The sequence below is a fragment of the Balearica regulorum genome, chromosome 2 (assembly GCF_011004875.1).
Source record: "Balearica regulorum gibbericeps isolate bBalReg1 chromosome 2, bBalReg1.pri, whole genome shotgun sequence".
Lineage (NCBI taxonomy): Eukaryota > Metazoa > Chordata > Aves > Gruiformes > Gruidae > Balearica > Balearica regulorum.
In genome coordinates, this window is record NC_046185.1 from 14793889 (window position 1) to 14818619 (window position 24731).

Below are 24731 nucleotides of genomic sequence, written 5' to 3' on the forward strand. Positions count from 1 at the left end.
TTATTTTAGTCTGTAAATGGAGACTGCAGAAGGTTTTCATAATTGTTAAAATTGAGATGTCAGACATGAAAACCACAAGGGATTATTCCAGATTTCATTAAGTGGCAAAAATAAAAGACTTTTGTTTAATTTTTTTTCAGAGCCAAAATGTATTTTTCTATTTTACTGGGAAGTTCCTTGGCCTGTCTGCTGAGAACTCTGAAGTGCTGAAATTCATCTGTCTAATGTGAATTCAGATTGCTGCTCTATATCGGTCAGATTGAATAGGGGCACAAAATAAACATCATGTTGGTCTGCAATTAAATATTAGCAAGCAAAATAATTGCCTTGAAAAGGGAAGATTTTTTTTCTATAGACACAAAATTAGCATTAAGAATGAAAATTAGAGAACCCTGTAGAACAACTGGGTGGATAGACAGAAGGGTAAGAATTTCTGAAAAGGCATGTTATCAACATACTTTTATGGACATAAAGGCATACTTAGTGACAATTTGTAGAGCTCAGATTATTGGCACACAGCTTGCTTTCTGTTGTGTACCTGTTGAGAATAATTCAGTACCTCTATAGAAATAAATCCTTTTGCCGTATCTTGAAAATCAAAATCCAAGAAATGTTTGTGATAAAGTATTTTAATATTGTGAAACACTGATGTAATACTGCCAGTGTATGTGCTAGTATTGCACGTTTCATAATTAATTCACATGGAATATTTAAAAGTTTCTATTCCACAGGTGAATATTAAAAGACCAGTTGTTACAATGTTTAAATGCAATAGTTTTTTCTTTCTTTACTTTGAATTCTCAGGCAGCTGGGCTACAGATAATCATAACCAGTTTTGCTCAGTTGTAATTTTATGAAAAATCTTGGGTCTGCAGATAAGGTTGTTGACTTACAGAAAAAAGATTATAAAGCAAAGCAAAAATATGGCTGTGGCATTGAATCAAGGTGAAGGAGCATGGCAGGACAGAGTCGTAGATATGTTTATGTAAGCTACCTAGGAGGAAAGCGTAATATATTCTATTACTAGTTCCACCATCAGGGCGTTAGTAAGAATCACTTCCTGTTGTGATTAACTCAGTTTAATTTTCACAGCTTGTAAATATTCAGGATTTGTATTCTTTATTGAATAAAAGCCAAGTCCCTCATGTTTATTAGGAGGAGGGATTTTGTTTGATGATTTACAACTTCTAGCTGAGTTGTGTTTACTATTGTAAAACATTCTTGGTGTACTGATGTTGATATGGAGAGAAATGATAGGTGATAATGCAATTATAAAACTGAATTTACTACACTTTCTAAACGTACTGTAAACTTCGTTGTAAAACAGCACTTCAGTCTCTCAGGCATAAAGTGTCCAGGTAACAGATTAATCCTCATTGATAAAGAAGTTAATGGGGGGGTGGGGTGTGCACACGCATACACTTTGCTGAGTAGTTTGTGACGGATCACCCTACAGAGAAACTGAGAAAACAATGTCACAACATTAATTGCTGAGAGTACGCAGGCTGATTTTTTCCATTCAGATCCATTGCAGTGTTGGTGATGTGCTATCAGGTTTAAAAAAAGCAAAAAAGCCAATACAAACTCCCTGCCCAAACACTGAAGAGTTTTATAGCTGTGCATGACAGCTACATCTTAGGCCAGGTTTTTTTATGCTATACTGAATTGAAGGATGCAGCGTGTACCTGCCGTCTCCGTAAGCAGAAATAATGTAGGACAGGCTGCTTGCGTTATGGTGTGGGGAACGTGCAAATACATTTAATTCAGAATGGATAGCGTGTCAGTAGAATAAATAGAAAACTTGGATTCTGTCAGTATTCAAAGAGAAATTCAGATGACTCAGAACACATTATAAGACTAAAAAATACTGGAAAGATGATGATTTAACTACTATTGCTTTAATTTGAAAATACTGTTATTCATCCATAGATTTCGCAAAAATGAAATACTTGAAGTTAAAGAACACTAAAAAAATTACACCCCAATTTTAATGAAATAGTGAATATCTTGTAAATATAGTAACCTTTGATAATATTTTTGGGGTTGGGTTTTATTTTACACTGCTACATAAATTTCACCTTTGCAGTTTTAAGTTCATCATCGTGGTTTTGAAGCAGTCTTTGGAACTAAGCTTCCTCTGCAGGAAGAGTCATTAATGTACCTTACAGAAAAAGCTATACCTATGTCTTTAGTTGGAAGATTTCAGTTACTGCAAAGGGAACATCTAGTCTGACCACAGTGTTTTCCCTCTCTGACTTTCCTTTGAAGCCTGACTTTGTGGGAAAATGGTTTTCAGTCATAAAGCTCCCATCTTATGTAAGAGCAATGGTGAAGTGGATTGCTACCCATCTTCGCATGGCTTCTTGCTTTTATTTACCTTATTGCATATGCAGTACCCTTTGAAACAAGCTAAACAATTTAGAAGGAAATCATCAAATTAATTTTCTTCAGTGTGAAAGCAGATTTTTCCTCAGTTTGTGGTGGGTGTGTAACAAAGAAACTCCTGCTACATTGTAGGGTGCATTGGCCCCATTTGTTTGTACGCACACACGGTATGTCATCAGGCTTAATCCATCATCAGGCAGAGGTGTTCTTGTCTGCGGGCTTTCACTGCTCCATACAGCAACTGTGTGAAACCCGGGATGCTGGCAGGGCACGAAAGCAGTTTTGTCTTTGTGGAACCTTACCACCTAACACCAAAGCAGACTGCAGCAATAAATTTGTCTCAGTGCACAGTCTCTTTGTGAATTATGATTAAAGTTAGAGGTAGCTGACTTACCTTTGCTGTAGGGGTGGTCTTATAGTCTTCGGGTGGCTGAGGCCTACTTAAAGTCTAGGCTGAGGTTACTGGCAGGGTAAATTTGGGAAGTTGGTATTGCAAAAGCCTCTTCCGTCACTGGCTTCTGTAAAGTCAGAAAACTTGGCTTAGTAAACACAGAATTTTCATCTAAAATATAAAAGACAAAATAATGAAGAACAGAAGTTTATCATGGAAAGATATTTAGTTGCAGATGTCTTCCAAGTGGAACAATTTTCATAAAATTTACCTTCAATGTAGAGAGGATATATTGGGGATGGCAGGGAAAACTTTGCTAGTATAAGATAATACATTGATTAAAATGTGTATCTATTTGAAGGACAGTATGTTCTTGGCAATTATCCTTTTTGATTATGGGAAATGTGTGTTTTGTCTACGGCCAAACTAAAGTCTTGCTGGTGATGTTAATATGATTTCCCTTCCCTCCTAATTATACAGATTGCAAATTCCATGGTAAGCACGTGGACAGGACCACCAGCCATGAAGTCACTCTTCACCCGAATGTTTTGTTGTAAGACTTGTCCAAACATTGTGAAGACCAACAACTTCATGAACTTTCAAAGCTACTTTCTGCAAAAGGTAAAATTTATTTTTTTCACTGAATGTTTTTTAAAAAAAAAAAAGTCAAAATACAAAATGCTCCTATGGTTGACAACTACAAGAACATGGATAGCACAGTCCTGCTTTAGCCCTTCATAAAAATGTAAAATAACTGGTTCTTTCTTATATGGCATCTGTTTGTTCCATCTTAGTCAAAAATCAGTTAACAAAATTTTAGCAATTTTTTCTGAGTAGCTGAAGTTAAAATAGCAGTTTCTTCAGAAGAATGGAGTATATATAATAATTATTTCTAAATATAGGTGAGCTTTTTCTTAATTATAATTTATTGCATGGTAAGAAAGCTACTCATTTTATCTTTTAGGTGAATTCAGCAGCTGTCCTTACTCATTAATGGTAATGATCATACTGCAAATAAAATCTCATAAATCTTATATTAAATTAGTTTGCTTTTTAGTTCAAGGCACTGTATAATCTTTCTTACCCTGTCCTTTCTATTAATTGTCCTTTCTATTAATTGTATTGCTGCAGCTTATTTTGATGTTAATGCATCTTTTGTTACTGGGACCTATAGCTGTTAGTTGTACAGTGGATAACAAAAAGAATTACAATGGTTTTCTCTCAAGATTCACTTTATAATTATTTGATGATTCAGTTCTTATTTCACACGTCTCATATTCCTGATTATGGTGAAAACTTAAATTTTAGTTTTTTACTCTGTCCAAAACTGCTTCATCCTTCTCCCCACGTCTCTTTCTTGGACCTTCTTTTGTACTTTCCTGCTCTTTTTGGCATTGTTCATTCTTTCCCACTAAATCTTACACTTTTTTCCCTTTTAATTCTGTGTCCCAAGTTTACAGATCTAGAGTAAAACTCCTAAATCTATGTGAGTGAAACCTAGAGAGCTGCTTAACTCATTCTGAAATAAATACCAAATCAGACTAACACCTGTCTGGCTGATAATTCTTTTGGCTTCACTGACTGTGGTGGATCTATATCTCTCAGTGGTAACGGAAGCTTAGACATCATGTTCACATGAAAACACCCAAATTCGGTGTCTGTCTCAGAATTAGTTCCATCATCATTTTCTGTGTTCATTATTTTTCATGTGTTACCTTTTTGATAGTGCCTTGAGAGTCTTTTCTTGGATATACAGTTTTTACAAATGTCTGCACTGTGATTAATGAGCAATAATTACGTAGTTTATTTGATCTGAAAATTATGTGATATGATTTTCATAAAGAATTTAAATACAACTTTTCAGAGATTTGCTATTGTAAAATTAATTGCTCATTTTCAGGATGTATCTCTTTTCAGGGTGTAAGTATCATTTCACTAATGTAAGAATGATGTTAGTATTAATTTTATTACACAGACTATGCCTGTTGCCATGGCCCTTCTGAGAGATGTTCACAACCTCTGTCCGAAGGAGGTTTTAATGTTTATTTTGGATTTGATCAAGTATAATGATAACAGGAAGAATAAGGTAAAGAATGTGTTTATTTTAACCTCTCACTTTTTTGTTGAAAAAAGTCTTAGTTAATATACTGTATGATGTTTTATGCCACTAATGTAAATATCTGGCCAGGAGAGTTGATGAAAAGGTGATACACTAAACTAACCAGTAAATGTTACAGAATATTGTGTAGTCAAATGGTTTCTTGGATGTTTCCAAGCTCTCTGTGGTTGTTGACTTACTAAGGACCTGCCTGTCTTCATTTGCACAAATTCTTTTTTGCTTTATTCTTTTTCATTCAAAAGACCCGTGTATTTTGAGAAAATGTGCATGAGGCTAACATAGCATGCAAAGTTAAGCACTGGTTTGTTTGGGGGTTTTTTCACCTTCAGAAGAGTTTTTTGAAAGAGCAAGGAAAGGAAATAATCTTTTTTTTAACGATATACAGGACTCTGGGATTTTGGGTTTGGAATGTCAGCTCTAGCTCGCAGAACAGGATTGTCTTCATCTAGTTAAATAACAGATGAAACCCGAGTTAATATTGTTGCATCACTAAATTGAAGCATCTGAGTTGTAAGTGTTGTCATCTAAAGTTCCTTCCCACACAGACCAACTCTGAAAGATGATTAGAGGACCTTTAAGATCCTGAGATGATACAAAATTCCATCTCCCTAGCTATGGAGGAAGTCCACAATTGCTAGGATCCTAGCATAATCTTCCCAATTATGTGGAACAAATCTGAAGCCTCTTAAGCCTCACTTTCTTGTGTGTAGAAACACATACTGTAACGAGACACTTGGTGCAAAGAGGATGATGGAGGGTGGAGAGGTAGAGAGTTAGACACATGAATGCACCAGTAGTCACGGAATGCGGTGAGTTGTGCTAATGTCTCCCCACCACCAAAGGAGAGATCCTTCCTCACTTTTCCACACGTCCCTTCCACGCATGTATTTGGCATCTTCTGCCAGATCTGACACACATTGGGTTTGTTTAGATTAACTAATACTCAAATCCAGTACTTTTTTCTGCTTTTTAAATTTTATTTTTGTACTTTTTGCTGCTTGCTTAATTAACATGACCAACAAATGCAACAGCCAGCATAATGGAAGGGGTGAAACTGTGAGTCCAGGAGTGAATGGAGAAGCAAGGATGTTCCTCACAAAGCAGCAGCAAGCCCATTAGCTCACCTCAGAAGCTTGTGAAGTTGCTATCTAGATAAACTGATTTTCTGAGGTGCTCATTAACCTTGGTAACCTTGGTACTGAATATAGAAACAGGTAGTTTTAGGTGGTCACATTTAGAAATAATGGCTTTTATTTTCCATATCTGGAAAAATTTCAATGCCTGATTTTGCCGTTTTTGTAAAACAATGTATTACTATTAATGTGCTCTCATTACAGAGTGAAGATGCATGATTGATAGTATGTCAGCTTCCTCAATCACTCTCAAATTTTTTTTCATAACAAATTTCTGGTTTGCTTTCTCATGCAGTTTCTTGCATGGTTTTTGGTGTAAGGTATTGTTCTGTAACAATGCTTCAACATTTCTTAGCTTTTAAAGAATAAATATTGTTATATTTGCTTGCATTTAAGTGCTGTTTTTTATCTAGTTTTCAGACAACTACTATCGTGCTGAGCTGATTGATGCCCTTGCCAACTCTGTAACTCCTGCAGTCAGTGTGAACAATGAAGTTCGAACATTGGATAACTTAAATCCTGATGTTCGACTTATTCTTGAGGAAATTACCCGTTTCCTAAATATGGAGAAGCTTCTTCCCAGTTACAGGCATACCATTACAGTCAGGTGTGGTTTAATAATTGTTCACATGAAGAGAGCAAGCACAGTGACACTACTTTTTTGTTGTTATATACCCTGTTGTAGGTAGTATTGGAGATTTTGGCTTGTGTACCTTAATCTTAAGTGTCAAATTCCTTCCAATTTCCAAAAGCTGATAGTGCAACTGTGTCTTGATTGCTTTATTTTTCAATATTAATTTCTATCAATGTAAACTTTTAATAGCAGACATACATTGATTGTGCTTGTGCCTCTTTAAGAAGAGCATTTATGAAAGTTTTGCAAAAGGTAGCCTCATAACAATATCTGTAGAGTACACTACATAATCTGAGCAGTGTTTTCTAAGTTAGTACAGTTCTACTGAAAGAATGAATTTGACACAATGGGGAATTTTGTGTTTCTGCCTAATTCAGAGTTGAGAGCTAGGTGTTAATGCTGGGAAAGTAATTGTAACATGTTCATTTGGATAATATAATTCTAGAAAAATTGCAGTACTTGATTTCGAAGAAAGTAATTCTATTCTTCTTGGCTGGCGTTCCAGAAACCTAATGTAAATATCCTCTTTCTTCCACATCTAGCTGTTTAAAAGCCATTCGAGTGCTTCAGAAGAATGGTCACGTCCCAAGTGATCCTGCTCTCTTCAAGTCGTATGCAGAATATGGGCACTTTGTAGATGTCCGAATAGCAGCATTGGAGGCTGTTGTTGATTACACAAAAGGTACTTTTTTCAAGTATTTTGACACTTCGTAACACTCCTGATACAGTAGAAAAGTATAATACTTACCTCATTAATATTAGGTTGAAATACTGTCTACCAGAAGAGCTTGTGTGATGACAGATGTATTGATAAGAAGCTGAGATTGCTCTTAATGCTTTGTCGTACAGAATGCAAGTTTTACAAAGATGTGGTGAGCATTGTTTCTCAGCAACTTGCAAATTGAATCAGAAACCTAAGTTTTGAAGTAATGAGTAGACAGCACAATGAGTAGTCGTAAGGGGGTTTGGTAATTTAACACTTCGTTTTTCAGTTATTTTGATTCAGTTGAGTTTCAGCCATAGTCAAAGTTCTTGATTTTGCTTTACCTTCTTGCTAATCTCTTTATTTTGCTGTTTGCATGCATCTTATGGTTATAAATTTTGGAAACAGAGATTATTTTAATGATTATTTGTTGATTCTGCTTTGCCATTCCTTATATGTAGCTTACGTTTGTGAGATGTTTCCATTCTTTTAATATTATCTTTATCTTAGTTGACTGTTGCAGGTCCTTTGAAAAAATACTGGGTAGCTTTTTTTAAACGTCATTTGAAGTTGAAATTCAATCCTGACAGATTTTCGAAGAGGAAGTTAGAAATTATAGCTTTAATGATTTGCATTTTATAAAATGAATTCGGTACTACATTGGCCTGTTCATCTATTTGGGTTAGTCTTTCTCTGTTCGGCAGATTTGTGACAGTTCTTGCGTTTGAAGGATTATCCCTATTAGAGTGGCAAAATCCTTCAATTTCTCAGTGAGCAGACTGGTGATTCTGGACTTCTAGATATTCTGCCTCAAATTTTCTGTTTTCATTTTCAGGGTAATGGAGAGTTTCCTTTGGTTTTTGCATAAATAATTGTTTTCTCTTTTTTATAAGAGCTTCATTACTTTGATCTGTCCAAAGACTTCTCAAAGTAGATAGGCAATGGGAGGTTTTAAGGCAATTGGAGTCTTTGAGTGAATGCATCTGGCAGAATTTGGATGTACGCTTACAGACTGAAAACAGACTGTCATACAGAAGAACTAGTAACTTCAAGGGAGGCTGTGCACTGAGCATCACTCTTGGGCTCAGTTCTCAGTCTCATAATTCACCAGGCATTCTGGGTCTGTAACCCACTGCACGTGTACCGTTTGGTGACCCTGTGACACACAGCTAGAATTCAGAATTCTGCTAGTGCCTGTGCATCTCTCTGTTAGGCTGCTCACTTTGTTCCTCCCTTCATAGAGTGTCAGTGGAAAGATTTGCTGGAGAATGGAAAGCTTACTCATCAGCCTGCTTCCTTTAGCATAATCTCCTACTAGTTCATCCCACCCTTTGGAAAGACAAACTGATAGAAATAATGTTTTCTCATTAAATTCTTGACCTTTTATAGACGGTGTTTATAGTTAATAACTGACTTGCATAAGAAAGTGTACTGCAAAGTAATATAGTACATCTTTAAAACAGCTGATGAAATGGGTTGCTGTATAAGCAAGATAGGGTAAGTTGCTGGACATACTCTACAGGAAGGTAAAACTTGAATGGTAAAAAGTAGTAGAAAGATTACTCGAAGAAATCAGTAATTGAGCTGAACGTAATTTTTGACTGAGCTCACTGTGAGATCTGGAAATGATGGATTAGAGTATTACTGTACCTCACTGCCTTACCCCTTGCCAACAGCTTTTTCTCTGATGCAGAGGTAGCAGAAGCAAGTATCTATCTGCTATAAAGTCACTACAATTCACAACACAGCCTACTATCTAACTGGCCATCAGTATAATTTCTCACATACAACCTTCCAGCGCTGATCACATTAGCTTCTGCTCCTGCTGTAAGACTGGTGAGTTTGTGGTGGAGGGATAAATGCGGAAGCTCAGTGTGCTGACTGAGTTGCTCAGCTACCCATATGGAGGTTAGCAGCGCTTGTCTCACAGAGCCCTAAACCTGATTTTGGAAGGAGAAATGATTGGCCGTCTATTGCCAAGAGGTCTGATTCTTGTTGTTCCCAGGTACCTGGTTTCCAGTTCATACTGGATGTAAACCAGCAGCTATCGAATGCCTGTTGCTTGTGCCAAAGCTAGCTTTTTTTCACAGTTCTTGTAAAGGAAGCTGAGACATTTTGTAATTTCCATAAAAAGGAAAGTCTGTATTTTCTGGGGCATTGTGGAACTCCCATGTTTTTCTATCAACTCTCAGGGTAGGAATAGCACTGCTTTTTTTTAGGTTACTTTAAAAGAAATAATTTCTCCATGGAACTGAATAAGTTGTTTTCTTTGCTGTTAATAGTAAGGCTTTTTTGAGACATGGTAACTCTGTAAAATGCTTGAGGCAGCATATAAGGACTTGGACAGTTGATCTAAACTGGCTAGAAGTGAAGAGAGTTTATTAACTTTTTAGAGTTAGCTTCTGATAGTTACATGACTGTCAGATGGATAGAACAAAGCAATTGCATATTTATAAGAGGTAACAACAAACTGTTCAAAATAAATATCCATGATTATCTAATCTCATTAGTGTTAAAGTTTAGGGTCTCATAGATGCTCTGCTGTAATTGAGAACTGATACACCATGTCTTGTAATTTGAAAAAAGTCTCAAGAGGATTTTTACTTCAGAAAGCAATCACTTATTTTTATGTCTACCAGAAGTATGAAAATCTACACATCTTTCTTTTCCCTCAGCCTTCTCCTAGACAAACTGGCAAGATACAGACAGGATGGGTGGTCTGTGAGATGCGTGGTAAATTGGCTCATGGGCCGCACTCAGAGGGTGGCGATCAATGGTTTTTTATTCAGGCTGGCAGCCTGTCACAAGTGGGGTCCCCCAGGGGGATCTGGACAGCAGCATTGGAAGCAGCCTCACCAAGTTTGGTGGTGACACTAAACTAGGTGGTGAGGTGAACACACCATAAGGGAGAGCCATCTTACAGAGAGACCTGGACAGGCTGGAAGAGTGGGCAAGCAAGGAGTGAATGAAAGCTGGAGAGGGACTGTTTACAAGGGCATGGAGTGATAGGACAAGGGGTAATGGCCATAAGCTGAAGGAGGGCAGATTTAGATTTTAGAATTCTTCCCTATGAGGGTGGTGAGGCACTGGAACAGGTTGCCCAGAGAAGTTGTGGATGCCCCATCCCTGGAAGTGTTCAAGGCCAGGTTGGATGGGGCTTTGGGCAACCTGGTCTAGTGGAGGGTGTCCCTGCCCATGGCAGGGGGGTTGGAACTACATGATCTTTAAGGTCCCTTCCAACCCAAACCATTCTATGATTCTAAGTTTAACAAGGCCAAGTGCAAGGTCTTGCACCTGGGACAACATAACCAGAGGGCTAAGTACAGTCTAGGATCTGTGTGGCTGGGGAGCAGTGTTGCTGAAAGGTTCCTGAGGGTCGTGGTGGACAACAAGCTGACAATGAGTCAGCACCGTGCTGCTGCAGCAACAAAGGCAAATTGGATGCTGGGCTGCATCTGCAGGGGCATTACTAGCAGAGATAGAGATGTGATCACCCCACTCTACTCAGCGCTTGTCAGGCCACACCTGGAGTACTGTATCCAGTTATGGCCCCCACAAGTCAAGAAAGATGTGGACGGACTGGAGATGGTCCAAAGGAGAGCCACGAAGGTGATCAGAGGGCTGGAGAACCTGCCCTGTGAGGAAAGACTGACGGACTTAGGTCTTTTTTCCCTGGAGAAGAGAAGGCTAACAGGGACTTCATTGCAATACTCCAGTACTTAAATGGTGACTACAAAGAGGACGGAGGCTCTCTTTTCACAGGTAGCCACGTGGAGAGGGTAAGGGGCAAGGGGTAGAAGTTGCACCAGGAGAGGTTTCATCTTGATACAAGAACAAAAATTTTTACAGTGAGAACAATCAATCAGTGGAACAACCTCCCCAGAGACATGGTGGAGTCCTCATCGCTGGGAGTTTTCAAGATGCAATTGGTCAGGGTGCTAGATAATCTCATCTATAATGCCTTTCCCCTGAAAGGTTGGACCAGATGATCTTTTGAGATCCCTTCCAGACTAGGCTGTTGTATGATTCTATGGTTCTTCTGGCTTATAAGATTTGTTCTGCCCAAGGTCAGGTTTAATTTGTTATTTCTCCCCAAAATGTTTCATAGTCGCTATATAAATTTGAAGAGCAAGTTAAATGCATTGGTAGCAAAGCTTTGGAAGTCTAGCAGGCCTAGTTTACACTATAAGGCAAATAGCAAGGAAGACTTACTTTATTTCAAGCACAAATAAATTTAAGAAGCAAAACAGACTTTTATCACAAAAGTGTGGTGTTTCTTGGTTCTGTTATCAAGTGCTATCAGCCTAAAGGATTCATCTCCTAGACTTCTCATTTTCTAATCAAAAACCATTTTAAAATCCATTTTGTTAGCAGTCGAAATAATTGCAGCTTGCTTACCATTGCGACTTAATGTGTTCGCCATGGTGTGAGTCTTTGCTGCGTGGTTATACGATACTATTTTCCTTTTGTATGCCATGTTCTAGCTGCCCTCTATGCCAAACAAGGCAAGTGCCAGGAAAAGCAGCTGTGCATGGAGTTGAGCACAGGCAGTCACTAATCCTTTGAAAGTAAGTCCTAGGCATAGCTTTTCAAAGCTTGCTATGATTTTTAAGGCAGATCTGAGATTGTCGTTCTGGTCTGCATGGATACAAATTTGCTCTGGCATCATCCAGAACTGTGTAGCTGTGGTCTTGAGTGCCACTGAACGTGGGCTAATACATTCTGCCTCTAAATGGGGCTTATCAGCCCAGTTCAGTGCCTCACTGGTATAACCAGTTCTGTTCTGGTAGGAAGAGTGGAGCTGATTTGCACGTGGCCTGCAAAAGACTATGCAGCCATCTTGTAAGCAATATTATAATGTAGTTTTAAATTGCATGGCTGCCTCCTCCCGACCCAGGAAGAGGTCTTAGGTTCTAGTTGCCCAAAGTATTTAAAGAACTTCTAATGAACTGAAGTGCTGATTCTCATAATTTAATTAATTGCCTCTTCCTTTAAAAGCAGCTTACCCTAGTGAAATAGCAAGGGAATAGTTGGATTTAGAATTGATATGGACTGGAAAAGTTGTATTTAAAAATTGTTGACTGAAAACTGACTGAGATCAGGAAGGAAAGTTGAACTGAGGTATTTAGAACTGAAAATACAGTAGGCTTGGGGAAGAAACAGTTACATTGCTAAGTCTAAAATATGGAAAGCAACAGAAATGTTTTTAGAGCTTTCTATACAGGAATGATTAATACACCCTGAATTCTGAAGTAAATCAAAGCCTAAGCAACCTCTTCATTGTTTTGAGGAAATGAGAAGACAATACTGCTGTAAAATGCTATAAAACTTAACGCATCTGAGAAAAAAATTACGTAACAATTCTTTCATTTTTTGTGTAATCAGTGATGATGATACCCTGTGTTGTTTCCTATTTTGCAATGTTACTCTAACAATCAAAGGAATTTTGTAATGAAATTTAAATTTTAAACTAACAAGCTGATTCTGTTTCCAGTGGTGTCAGGCAGCAATTTTCTAGAAGCATGTGCTGATAAATTTCTAAATGCATTTTAATTACAAAGTATACTGACTTAAAAAAAACTAAGGAAGGCTACTGAGAGGAGTATGCTTTCAGTTTTGTATAGGCCCTGTAGTCTTCCTCTTTATATCCTATTTATAGATAATAATCTTTCGCAGATTCCTGTACATGAGAATTGTATGTTCAGTATTGCCTATAGAATATATTATACTTCTGATTGTTGAAAGAATGTTTGAATATGTTCATTTTGGGAAGCACACCATATGAAGATGATCATTTATGCTGTGATCTTCCCAATCAGCGCTCATGAGTGACAGAGTTACTCGCTAATAGTCAAGTTGGTGGTTATTGAACAACTGAGGCATGAAGGAGTTTCGTGCACGTTTCTGTTTCAGTGTAAAGTAAACCGCCTTTTACTTTGAACTTGCGCTATAATTAATCAAATTCCTCTTTAGTTGCAGTGATTCAAGCTCCCTGTGTGCTAATTCAGGAAGTTGTGATTGTCTTGATCAAAATCTTTGCAGTTTATGTATATTTATAGGCATTTTATTTTATTTTTCTTTGCAGTGGATAGAAGCTATGAAGAACTACAGTGGCTACTTACTATGGTTCAGAATGATCCTGTACCCTACATAAGGTTAGTGAGTTTATTAATAAAGAGCCAATATTTTTACTAATGCTGGAACTAAGTAAGTTCTTGGCCTGGAATGACTAGAATAGATCAAATGCTTAACTGATTAATACTTCTTCACAAAACTGTTTTTCCTTCTTGCTATTTTACATAAATTGAAGTGTATTTTGATGTTTCAACAGTTCACATCTCAAAAATTAATACACTCTGTTCTTATTCTCCATTATAGTATTTTTGTCTTTAATGTTGTACCCCTGTGGTGGAAGTCTGAAGGTAGAGGTCATTTTCTGATCATAAATAAAATATATAAATAAAATATATAAATCTGAGTTGCATATGGCAAAAAGACTTTGCGCTATTTAGAAAAGACAAAGGTTGGCACATAGTGCACACAGTGTTTTGCCAGCAAGGAGTGTAAAGCAGTTGTTAGACTGTAGATGGGGTGAAAGGATAACGTGAAAATATGGTGTAATTTCTGGTATTGCCTGTTTCAACTTTGTTTTCACTGATGAGTGATTGGATATTTTTCCCCTACACTTTCTCCTTATGGCCACCATTAAAAAACTGAGTTTCAAAGATAGATAGTAGTACTTTTATTCTCTCTCTATAGGTGACTTCTTACCAAGATCAAGCTGCAAGATTGTTCTGTATTTTATTTGTCATTTTTGTTAATAAAAGTAGATACAGCTACACTCACTAGAGGAGGTTTAGCTTCTGTCTAGGAAGGAGATTTGATGTAATTTGATTTGTATCTTTTTAAAGAGGAGTTTAAATTTTGAATTGAGCGCTATATGTAAGCCTCTTCTAAAAGAAAAGAAAAAAAATCTCTAAGAGTTTTCTTGTCCCAAATGTGTAAGAGAGCAAGGGGAAAGCTGGCTATACAGAGAAAATAGTTAAAATAATAAGTTATGGAATAAATAATTATTCTCATTGATAAAATGTTTTCAAGGCCAACTTGAAAGAAAGTAAGTGGGGAAAAAAACATATCTACTTTCAGCTCAGTGTGTAAATATTGTAAGCAAACATGGTAAGTGCAGAATCTTTATACAGCAGTGTAACTTAGGAGGTGGTGAGACGGTGTTTCTTTCCAGAAAAATGTGTAAGTCACTGATTTTGGTCCTGTCATTTTGTGTCAGTCATAAACATTTAAAGTTATTTAAAACCCCTTTGGTGTCAGTGTGTAAGGAGTTTATTTGGCAGTGTTGCCCCTTCTTTGTAATTGTCAACCAAGTCTGTAGAAAAGGTTGTTACTAAACAGAAGAGCACGATGTAGCCTACAATTTGTACGTAACTGTTAAAAATGATGTCTAATAAGATCTTGATGCTTTACATCTTACTTTTTATCTTTAAGTTATATTGCTGATGGTAAATCTGTGTCTATGCGTATTGTGGACAGAAGGAAGAGCTAAAACCATAAAACATTGGTTACGATTTTGGAAGAAATCCTGTATTTGAATAAGTTTGTAAGAATATTGCAAACCAACCAGACTTTGTATTCTTAGTGTGTTCATTTGGATTTAATAAAGATTTTTTTTCATTTCTTTTTTAGGCATAAGATTCTGGATATGCTGACTAAGAATCCACCTTTTACCAAGAACATGGAGTCCCCTTTATGTAACGAAGCTTTGGTGGATCAGCTTTGGAAACTGATGAATTCAGGTTGGTTTTTTGTTGGGTTGTTGGTTGTTTTTTGGTTTGGGTTGGGTTTTTTATTGTAAGGTTTTTTTAAATAAATGTTAAAGACTTGCTTCAGAATATGCCAAGAGCTCTCCTAGTTGCCATAGTTAGAAATTGAAACTTCCGTCTCAGAAGTTTAGTGTCATGTACATACCTCCACAACTTTCTTAGTGACAGAGGGTATCAAACCTTGTTTTTCATTGTTTTGTCTACTGCTGTAGTGTGCTCTGATGTACTTTGGCATAGAATGATTCTTTGACCCAGACATTCAAAGCAAATGTTTCCTCAAATGATGGTCTCTGTTACATTTTTCTTTATAGTTTGCTTTAAATTAGATAGTCTCTCTTTGTCCTCTTTTACTAACCTCTAAGAGAATATGAGAGGATAACATTTGTATAGATAATTTAAATGAGATTTTTAGAAGTGTATTATAAACCTAAGGCTCAATTTGCCTTGTGTGATTAGAAAAGATCCTAATGAGAGAAGGGCTTGCATCTTTACCATTGACCCGTTTTTCATTACTGAAGCAGTTTTATCCAGTCCTGACAAACTGCCCTTTAACATCTGGCACATTACTACGTAGATTACATAAAACGTTTATATAGCTTTTTTAGGTCATTGAAGGCTGTCTGTTCTCTGTGTGTCATTATTTTTAGTGTTTAAAAGTTTACAGCTACACTCCAGGGGTTGAAATGGGGAGACTACTAGGAGTTCAGTTTTGTAGGATTTGCCAAGTGTCAGGCACAGAAAATAAACAGTTTTGATGTTCCCATCAGAGAGTTTGTTTTTCCTTTTTCTTGAGAGAAGAGTGTGTGCAGTGTTACTTACAACCATCACCTCTTTTTGCAAGGAACAAATAGGGTATACATTCTTATTATGATTTATGGGGCTTTAAGTACTTAAATTTCTATGCATCAAGATGACATAATGTTTCCATTTATTTTCTGTAAGGGATAACTGTAGCATTCCAGGGTGCCTTGAAAAAATGTTTGTTTGTGCGAGACAAGTTAGTAGCCAGGTTTAAAGCTGCTTGAATCTAGAAATCATGAGTTGCTTTCATTTAACATAAGTACATGCAGTAGAAAACAGACTCTGATTGATATATGTAATCTTTGTTTTTTCTTCTGTGTTAATCTGCATTAAATTGATAATGCTCACAAGTTCCAAAGATTGCAGAGAAATTCAGCAACCAATTGTATTTAAGCTTAGCTGCTCCACTGGAAAAGGAGAGAGATACTGAATGGAAATTCATCATATCATTTTAAGATGTACTAGTTTAAGAAGTTTAATAAATTATTTAGTGTTAAAATATTAGAATATATTTTAAATTAATATTTGTGAATGTGTCATTCTTTGGAGAGTATTTTAATGTTACAAATGCCCAGGTTAATTAATACTCATATCGCTTTCACTTGTAACTGGGTAAGTGTATGTACAGCTAAGCTTACTCAAAACACTCTTTAGCCTCATGAAACTCAGTATTTACAGGGATAGATCTTGTAATTTTGCTTTGTGCTAAGTCTTGCACAGCCACATTAACATGGCAGTTGGCGCATCTGTGTCTTGTTTATTAGATATAGTTCTATTCCTGCTGTGGAACAATATGTTCAATAAACTTGCAATCAGTCAAGAGCTGGGCTGAGTTAACACCAACATCACTGTATTTGCAGCATTGTACCAGATGTTAGATGTCTTTCTGTTGTGATTGGTGCCAAACGTGCTCTGACCGTTTGTGTATGAAGATAGAAAAGCAGTACGCAGTTTGCAGTAAAAAAATAAAATCGATGAAGCATTGCTTTGCGCAATAAGAATACATATCTCCAGTATGAAAACAAATTGAAGAATTGAGTATCCAGTGAAGTACGTGACACAGTAGTTACATCAAAAAGCATGTCTGTGCATTGCTGGTTTGTGTTCTCTGTCAATGCAGTTTCCAGAGGGTTCAGTTCTCAGTCACACTTACGGCTCCTACTAAGTTTCCTAGAATACATAGGCAAATGCAACCAAATCCACTGATTCGGGAAGCCAGTTTGGTAACAAAATGTTCTATTTAATTGTGTGATAGTAAAACCTGAAGTGAAACTTTAAAAATAAAAGCATATGGGTAAGATTATTTTCCTTTTATTTTTCATTATGTTGTTATAGCACTTAGTTTCCCAGTCTTCTTCCACTAAACACGTCCGACTTACAACCCAAACAACTTAAAGCCTTCCTTTTAAACAGGATGTGGCAGGTGAGTTTGAGTCAATAAGAGGCAGGAGTAATGAGGGAAGTGTATCTTAAGCCAGAAAACGTCATACTCGGGTGGATTCAGATCACTTAAACTGTCTTATTTGTGGGGAAGGAGAAGATTTTTTCTCTGTATTAACAATAATCTCTTTTGGGTTTTAGGAACTTCACATGACTGGAGATTACGATGTGGTGCTGTGGACCTTTATTTCACACTTTTTGGCCTCAGCAGACCTTCTTGTTTACCGTTGCCAGAACTTGGACTTGTTCTTAATCTAAAAGAAAAGAAGGCTGTACTTAATCCAACGATTATCCCTGAATCAGTTGCAAATAATCAGGAACCTGTGAATAGTACTAACAATCACGGACAGTCAGTAGGATTTCAGAACACCGTAAGCACAAACCATCTGCATACATCCCATTCAGCTGGCTCTGAGTCTTTGTGTTGGTTGCTGATTTAATTTTGTATTGTGTTCAAGCTTCTCATGCCTTACCTAAGCTACCTTTATACCTTGTTACTCTTTATTCCTTCCACTTAAAAAGCTGGCATATACCTTAACTTTTTGATTTTTTTTTAAACTGTTTTGCATACCGTATGCAAGCTTTTTACTTGTTGTTTCTAGTCTCATCATTTCTGTTCTTTATGAAACTTTTTCTGTGTTGCTTATGAGACATGAAATGATTCACAGAAATGTTTGATGCTGTGAGGAAAACTTTATTAGACTAAGAATATTGCTTATAGGCAAGTTATGCAATTTTTCAAAACAAAAATTTTTATCAGTAAATTTCTTATGTCTTCAAATACATGGATATAACTCTTCCTAAACAACTTTGAGACTTGAATCTGATGATTTAGTACTGTGCTCTGAAGGATTTGTAACAACTTCTGAGAAATCACATACATTAAGTTATCGCATACATTAAGATATCTTTCTGGCTTTGGAGGCTTCAGTCTTAACACATAGTCCATTGTGTAGTTAGAAAACGGCTCTTACAAGCTATTCAAGTCATACTTTCCTTAAAAATAACTGCCACTGATGCAAGACTAAGTCTTTTGTTGGACAAATTTAATTATGGGGGGGGGGGGGGGAACTCAACAGACATGGAAATAATAAGTAATTTTCTTAACAGTTTTAAAAACTACATTTGATTGAAACTGCTTAGGAGTAAATCCGGAAAGAGAATGTGAACATGTGGTTAGCATGTTTGATACTCTTTCCACCCTTTTGAATGATTTACTGTTGCTTTATCAATCCCATAGTTAATTTCTAAATCCTTTTTATTCAGAAGAATACTGAGTGCAAATTATCACACTATCTTGCAGGCTATTTCCAGTAGGGGGAGAAAATTATGATGGAGTCAAGTATCATTAGAGCTATCCTACATATTTACAGAACATGTAACAAGTCCTAATTAGCTGCGCACAGATATCAGAATTAAATAGCAGGAGGCATTTTGTTGGCAGATTTTCAGGCTGCAATCCAGTAAATGTCCAAACTTTCAGCAGCCAGACTATCTTAATCAAAAAATTTCCTCTTAACTCTTCATTTTCCTATACTGCCCTCTCCCTTGTGCTAGCACAGTTGTTGCTGCATAGTGAGCTGGATCAGGGGAGGATCAGGTTGAAAAATACCTTTTTTTATGAACAGATGTTTCCTGCTGGGTCAGTTTCCTGGTCCAGTTCATGATGTAGTTATACAAATGCTTGAGGTGGCCCAGGACAGAAATGTATGGGGAAAGGGAAGAGGCTGCTGCTTTTAGCAGCAGTACTGGCTTACACTGGGCTGAAAATACAGCATTAGTACAAGCCTCAATTCACACTTCATCCATTGTATCTTCTCCTGTGCCTCATCTCCATCATCCTACCCCTTACTTTAAGATTACCATTTTCACTGTAACTCCTCCAAAATTCAGGGAAATTATTTTCCTTGTGGAAAAAAACCCAAACCAGTAATATAAAACAAAGGCTGCCTCTCACATCAGCCAAAGTTTATCCAAAAGTGTTTCACAACAGCAGTGTGTTAGGTTAAATAACAGGGATTAAAAAAGGGAAATACATATTGGAGGTAAAAAAGAATTAACAGGTAATAGAATAAATAGAGTAACTAGATTCTTTAAAGCAGACTGTATATTCCGAGAGCATAAACATGTCAAAATCAGTACTGATAGACTTGTGTCACTTGATTTGCTGAGAATAGAAAAAGTTACCCACTTCATAAAATTGAATTTGAATTGTTCAGGGCAAGAGTTTGTGGGACTGGAGTGCCCTTTGTAGGACAGAGGAAGAGCAGTTCAGTGGAGCAGCGCATGCTCTTGAGCGTCTGTGATACAGTTTTTATCTAGTTTTTAGTGGGCTTTTAATTGGGTTTGCTTCTGTGGGTACTTTATTTTTCCTTCTATATTCTGTGTATTGGACTTGTTGGAACACCTGTCTCCTGTTTTAATGACTATATGTGTAATTTAGTAGACTCTCCTGCTAGTTTTATATTCCTTTGACCCTGTTTATGTTGATAATCTAAGCAATAATTTACAAAACAGGTTAACTCTTTTTAATAAATATGGTTGTAACATCAAAAAAACTCCCCAAGTTACACCTACTTGTTATGATTTGTATTCAACAAAGTAACCGTTACCTTTTAAAGCTAACTAAAAGAAGATTTAGCTAAATCCCATGTGTAGATCAGAGGCTATCACAGTTTTTCAACTGAGATTTGGACTGAGGAGAGTCTGCGAGGCACAGATTTATAGAAAGGCTATTCAGGGGCAGCAAATGTTGTTGCACACCAACAGTACCATGATTGTGAGAAGGGACAGAAAAGATGCCAATGCTAGATATGTGGAGGGAGCAGGGATAGAAGGAAAGAGAAACTATGTTTGTAGGAGAGGTTGGCACAAATCCATACAGGGTTTTAGAAAATACTTTTTGCCAGAACTACAGGGAAAACTTTGTTCAAATCACCCACTTTACTCAGAAGTGTTTTCAGCTATCAGGTCTCTTTTAGGCTGAAACATGGCTCTTGCTATCTTCTAATTTTGGTCTTTTAATGCTGCTTCAGGAGGATGATCATCTTATTAAGGAAACAGCATCCAGCATTTCTGGTCATCAGCAGGGGGTGAAGAGGAAGGCTGATATGCCACTCGGGTCTCCATTGGAGCCAGGGCAAATACTAGAGAAGAATGAAGACAGTAAAGTCAAACTCAAAATCAGAGTAAGAAATGGAAATTCAACTTGCACAATATGTAGGATATTCAGAGTAACAGCAGAGGCTTCTGCTGACTTCCCTTAAAGCTGTGTTCAAACAAAAGATATGTTGTGTATATGTGTACAGTAGTTGTTACGCTTACTTTGGCAAAATCATTTCCCATCAGATTCTTTATTGGCTGGCAAGAACTAAAGTTGACAGTTAATGCTCTTGTTCACACAGCTTCACGGTAAATTAGAAAGAAGAAAACACAGTGACCCTTTTTAATTTTACTGAATTTGTATTCCTTTGCAGTGGTAGATATCACTTCCTTTCCCTCTCACCCCCAGTTTTCCTCAAAAATAAAATATTTTAAGTTCTATCTAGTGATATTCCTATGAATTATTGGCATCTGCTTATTTTTTTTCCTGATATCTTAGTTCTCAAACTCTCAAGAAGAGGAGGAAATTGATATGGACACAGTTCATGACAGTCAAGCCTTTATTTACCATCATTTGAATATGTTGGAGAGACCATCCACACCAGGTACAGTAAATCTATTGGCAAAACAATAGTATGACTTTTTCAACTATTTCAGTTGTGGGGGGTGTTTTTGCTACTGCTTATTCCCATACATACAGTGCTGGTAAGCATTAAATGTTAACTGAATTCAAGGAATAGTGTAAAGGATGTATAAGAACATTTTTTTAGCTTCCAGTATATTTATAGATAACTGCATACATGTGTATTTTCATACATATCTAAGTAAGGCAATTACGTATTATGCTTATAAAAGTGAAAAGCGTAGAAATTAATAAAATAACATAAAGCTGAAATTGAAGCCCATAAGCAATTAGGTAAAACTTATTTTGCCATACCTGTCATTTAAAAAAATAATAATTTTGAAGATTAACTTAAAAAAAATTAGGAAGACTATTCAGATTAAAAACAAATCTCTAATCTTAATGATTTATAACTTAACATCAGTAGTTAAAAAACATGCAAGCCTCAAAGATGCTTAGAAGGGCTTTTCAAAGTTGAAAAGTTTGCATCTACTGAGTAAAACAGTTTCGTTTCAAGCACTTCCTTTTCTTTTACTGTTTCTCTTAGTATCTTTTTCATGAAATATTTGACAAAATTACTTCTCAAAGAATAGTCTTTGTTAGAAACTTTAAGACAGGCTGAATTTCACTAATGAGCTTCCACCTTCTTTGCTTATCTGTCACTAGCAAATAAATTCAGTGGTTAGTCTCATTTTCTCAAAATGTTTTAACCACATTTCTTAAGTTTAGTTCCAGAAAGTGCCAGTGGAGCTAAGATGAGGTAGTGTGTATGTAGCAAGCATTTTGAAAGATCTTTGTACACATCCAAAACAAGGTTTTAAGGTTGCAGTACTGCACCATGTAAAAGTGAAGTATTTGGCCTTGGAAGTAGGATTCAGAGTAATTACCCTCTTGCTTGTTTTTCTGTTTTAATCCAGTGGTTGCCTAGTGTAAAACACAAGTAGACCTTAGCAGCAGGATCTGGAACCTTGATACCGTCTTGAGTGCCCTAAGTCCTGAGCTACACTGACGGGTGACCTCATCTGCATTCCCTGTGACCTTGCAATTTAGTGGCCCTGTTTGAGAGGGGCTGGTGGTTGTTCCTGCTCCGAGTATCCTGCTGAGGCTGGTGCCTTGGTGCTGGCCAGGAGCATGGAAGCTGTAGGCTCATACTCCCACAGGGCCTAGGACTTAACGTTTTTACTTCCTTGGCAGATGCTCTAGCCACTAAGGGATTTTGGGTTTTATTGGTTTGTGTTTTTTTTTTTTTTTTTTATAAAAGGTAACTGCTGTCATTGCTCAGCTAACCAATTAAGTTCATATGGGGACATAAAACACAGGGAGGTCTAGTTTCTAGATTCCAGATGGCCTTTGGTTAATGACATATGCCTGTACAGCCCACTCCACCAGGATGTATTTGTTGTTAGATATGTAGAGCAGCAAAACTCACAACTTTTTGCCTAAATCATAGGCATTTTAGCAGAGTAAGTGGAAGGCTGCATATAGGTTGCTCTCATGAACTTAGGAGCCTAATTCTGCACAGCCTTTACTTTTAACCTCTCAGAACTGCTTTGTATTTCGTCCTCAGTGTTATGGTCAACCATCACATTTCTGTTATGGCAAAGAATGACAACATCCAGGGCATGCGAGTATGAAGATGATCCGCTGAGGATTAGTATTTGTAACTCTTACATGATATTTTGCAACAAATTTTTTTACTAGATTTACACACTCTATGGAATATAAAGTCATAAACAAAACTCTGCCAAATACTTCACAAATAGGACTTACGGGACCCTCTGCACGCCAGCTCTGTGCTCTGGGACTGTTGCATATTAAGTTTGCACTAGAGTTCAGAAAAGGTAAAGTCTGATCAGGAGCAGAGTAATGGCCAGTTGACTGCCGCTTTTGTAGACCTACAGCAGACAAAAGCTACTTCGCGCTTCACTTGTGTGCTGAATGACCTCCTCACCTCTGCCATTTAGGCATTCAGCGCACTGGAATATATTTTCTTTCCTAGGTAATAAATGAGACAAATGCTGGGTTTTGCTACAGAGTTCATTTAAATAATAAGCCTTTGAAAAGCATTATTTTGAAACACTTCAGATTAATTTCATTTTCTTTGGTTTGTGCGGTTAGAAGCAGTTCCACTCCAGATATTCTTTGCTTCTAAAATTTCACCTGTTTCTTATTCTTAGCATTTTTCTTAGAAGCAGAGATGTATGAATTTTAGACTGAGTAAATAAAGACAGTTCAATCTTTAGGAAATGGCATACTTCTGAGAAGAAATGCCAAGCAGATGGGGAAAAATAAAAGCATATGCAAATAAAATTGTTCATACATAGGAGTGTTCTGTTTTACAAAGGAATCACAGATAATATTTCTTGAGGGCTTTTGAGTTTTTGCAGCAGCGACAGAGGATGGGTGCACTTCAGTGAGTGATTATTGTGAAACAGATTGACAAGAGGTTCTGAAATGGCCTCAGTATCTTGCTAGTAAATCTGTAAGATCTTGTATCTGCCTCAGTTCTGTGACTCTGACTTGGAAGGCAGCGAGCTCTTAATCCATACTCAGTTTTCCTCTCACAGCTGTGGGTTACGTCCCCACATGTCACATGAAGTGTTAGGTCATCAGCCAAACACAGCCTGTGAACAGCAGCTGCCAGGAGGAAGTTCATGTTGGGTCTAAATCCTGCTGTATCTGTGTATTCTTTTTTTTTTTAACACTCCCCACACCACCCTGATGGTAATTTGGATTTGCTCCGTTGATGTAACCCCTATAAAGCCAGGAAAATAATAATTTTCCTTCAGAAGTTTTTTTTTTTTTTTCCTGTATGCTTCTGCTTATGGATGAGAAAGGTTAGTATTGAGACACACTGCAAGGGCAATAAAAGAAGTCTTGTACTACAACTCTTGCAGGATTACAGGTTTCAGTACTACAATTACAGCACCTTTCATAGTTATTCATATAGAAAACGTTTTAAATCCTACTAAAGCATCCTGTCTATGATAATAGAACTGTGGACTCTGGTAGTTATAAGGGTTTCTGAGCATTTTTCAAGAAGGTATTAAAACAAACAAAACATCAGTTGTGAACTGTCTGAAGAATGCTGTTGTGTTGATTATTCATCTACCCTAAGGACTAGAAACATGGTAGCCTCCTTTGAGCCTCTAAAGCTGTGCAAGGTCACGTTCCTAATGCGAGAACAGATTATTTGCTACTAAATCATCAAGAATAATAGTAACACTCCCTACTCTTATCTTAAGATCAAAAGAATTTCAAGATCAGATTAGCTGTAAGCAGTAGATTTTAAACTCTCATTTCAGACTGTAAGGTGACTTGTCATGTGTTGTTGACTTCGGTGAAATCAGATTAAGATACGCTTCTTTATTTACTTTGATACTTTCAAATGAATGAAATATTATACTTCAAAATTAACCTTTAAAAAGTTGTGCTGTATGTGTCAGTGGTTATTGATTGGCCTGTTCTTTTCTGCTTCCAAAATAGAAGCCTGCCTGTAGCCTGTGTGATCTACCAGTGAAGTTACACATCGTTGTGGCTTAACAGGTCATCACTGATAAACGTTT

General features: G+C 37.0%; 1 protein-coding gene across 5 annotated transcripts in view; it reads left to right on the top strand.

Moving 5' to 3' along the window:
• Positions 1-24731, top strand: part of TAF2 (TATA-box binding protein associated factor 2) — a 63184-nt gene that overhangs the window by 30748 nt on the left and 7705 nt on the right. For 3 of the 5 annotated variants that reach the window (XR_012833730.1, XM_075743428.1, XM_075743429.1), the window contains exons 17-25: positions 3257-3397; positions 4752-4862; positions 6442-6635; positions 7205-7344; positions 13451-13520; positions 15064-15173; positions 17583-17812; positions 20477-20629; positions 21043-21148. Coding sequence is in view for 4 of the 5 variants with exons in the window: in XM_075743428.1 (XP_075599543.1) it covers positions 3257-3397; positions 4752-4862; positions 6442-6635; positions 7205-7344; positions 13451-13520; positions 15064-15173; positions 17583-17812; positions 20477-20629; positions 21043-21148 (1255 nt within the window). In the remaining variant the exon portion in view is untranslated. The remainder of the gene's footprint in view (positions 1-3256; positions 3398-4751; positions 4863-6441; positions 6636-7204; positions 7345-13450; positions 13521-15063; positions 15174-17582; positions 17813-20476; positions 20630-21042; positions 21149-24731) is intronic. The other 2 variants (XM_010308194.2, XM_075743430.1) reach the window with 1 other exon arrangement.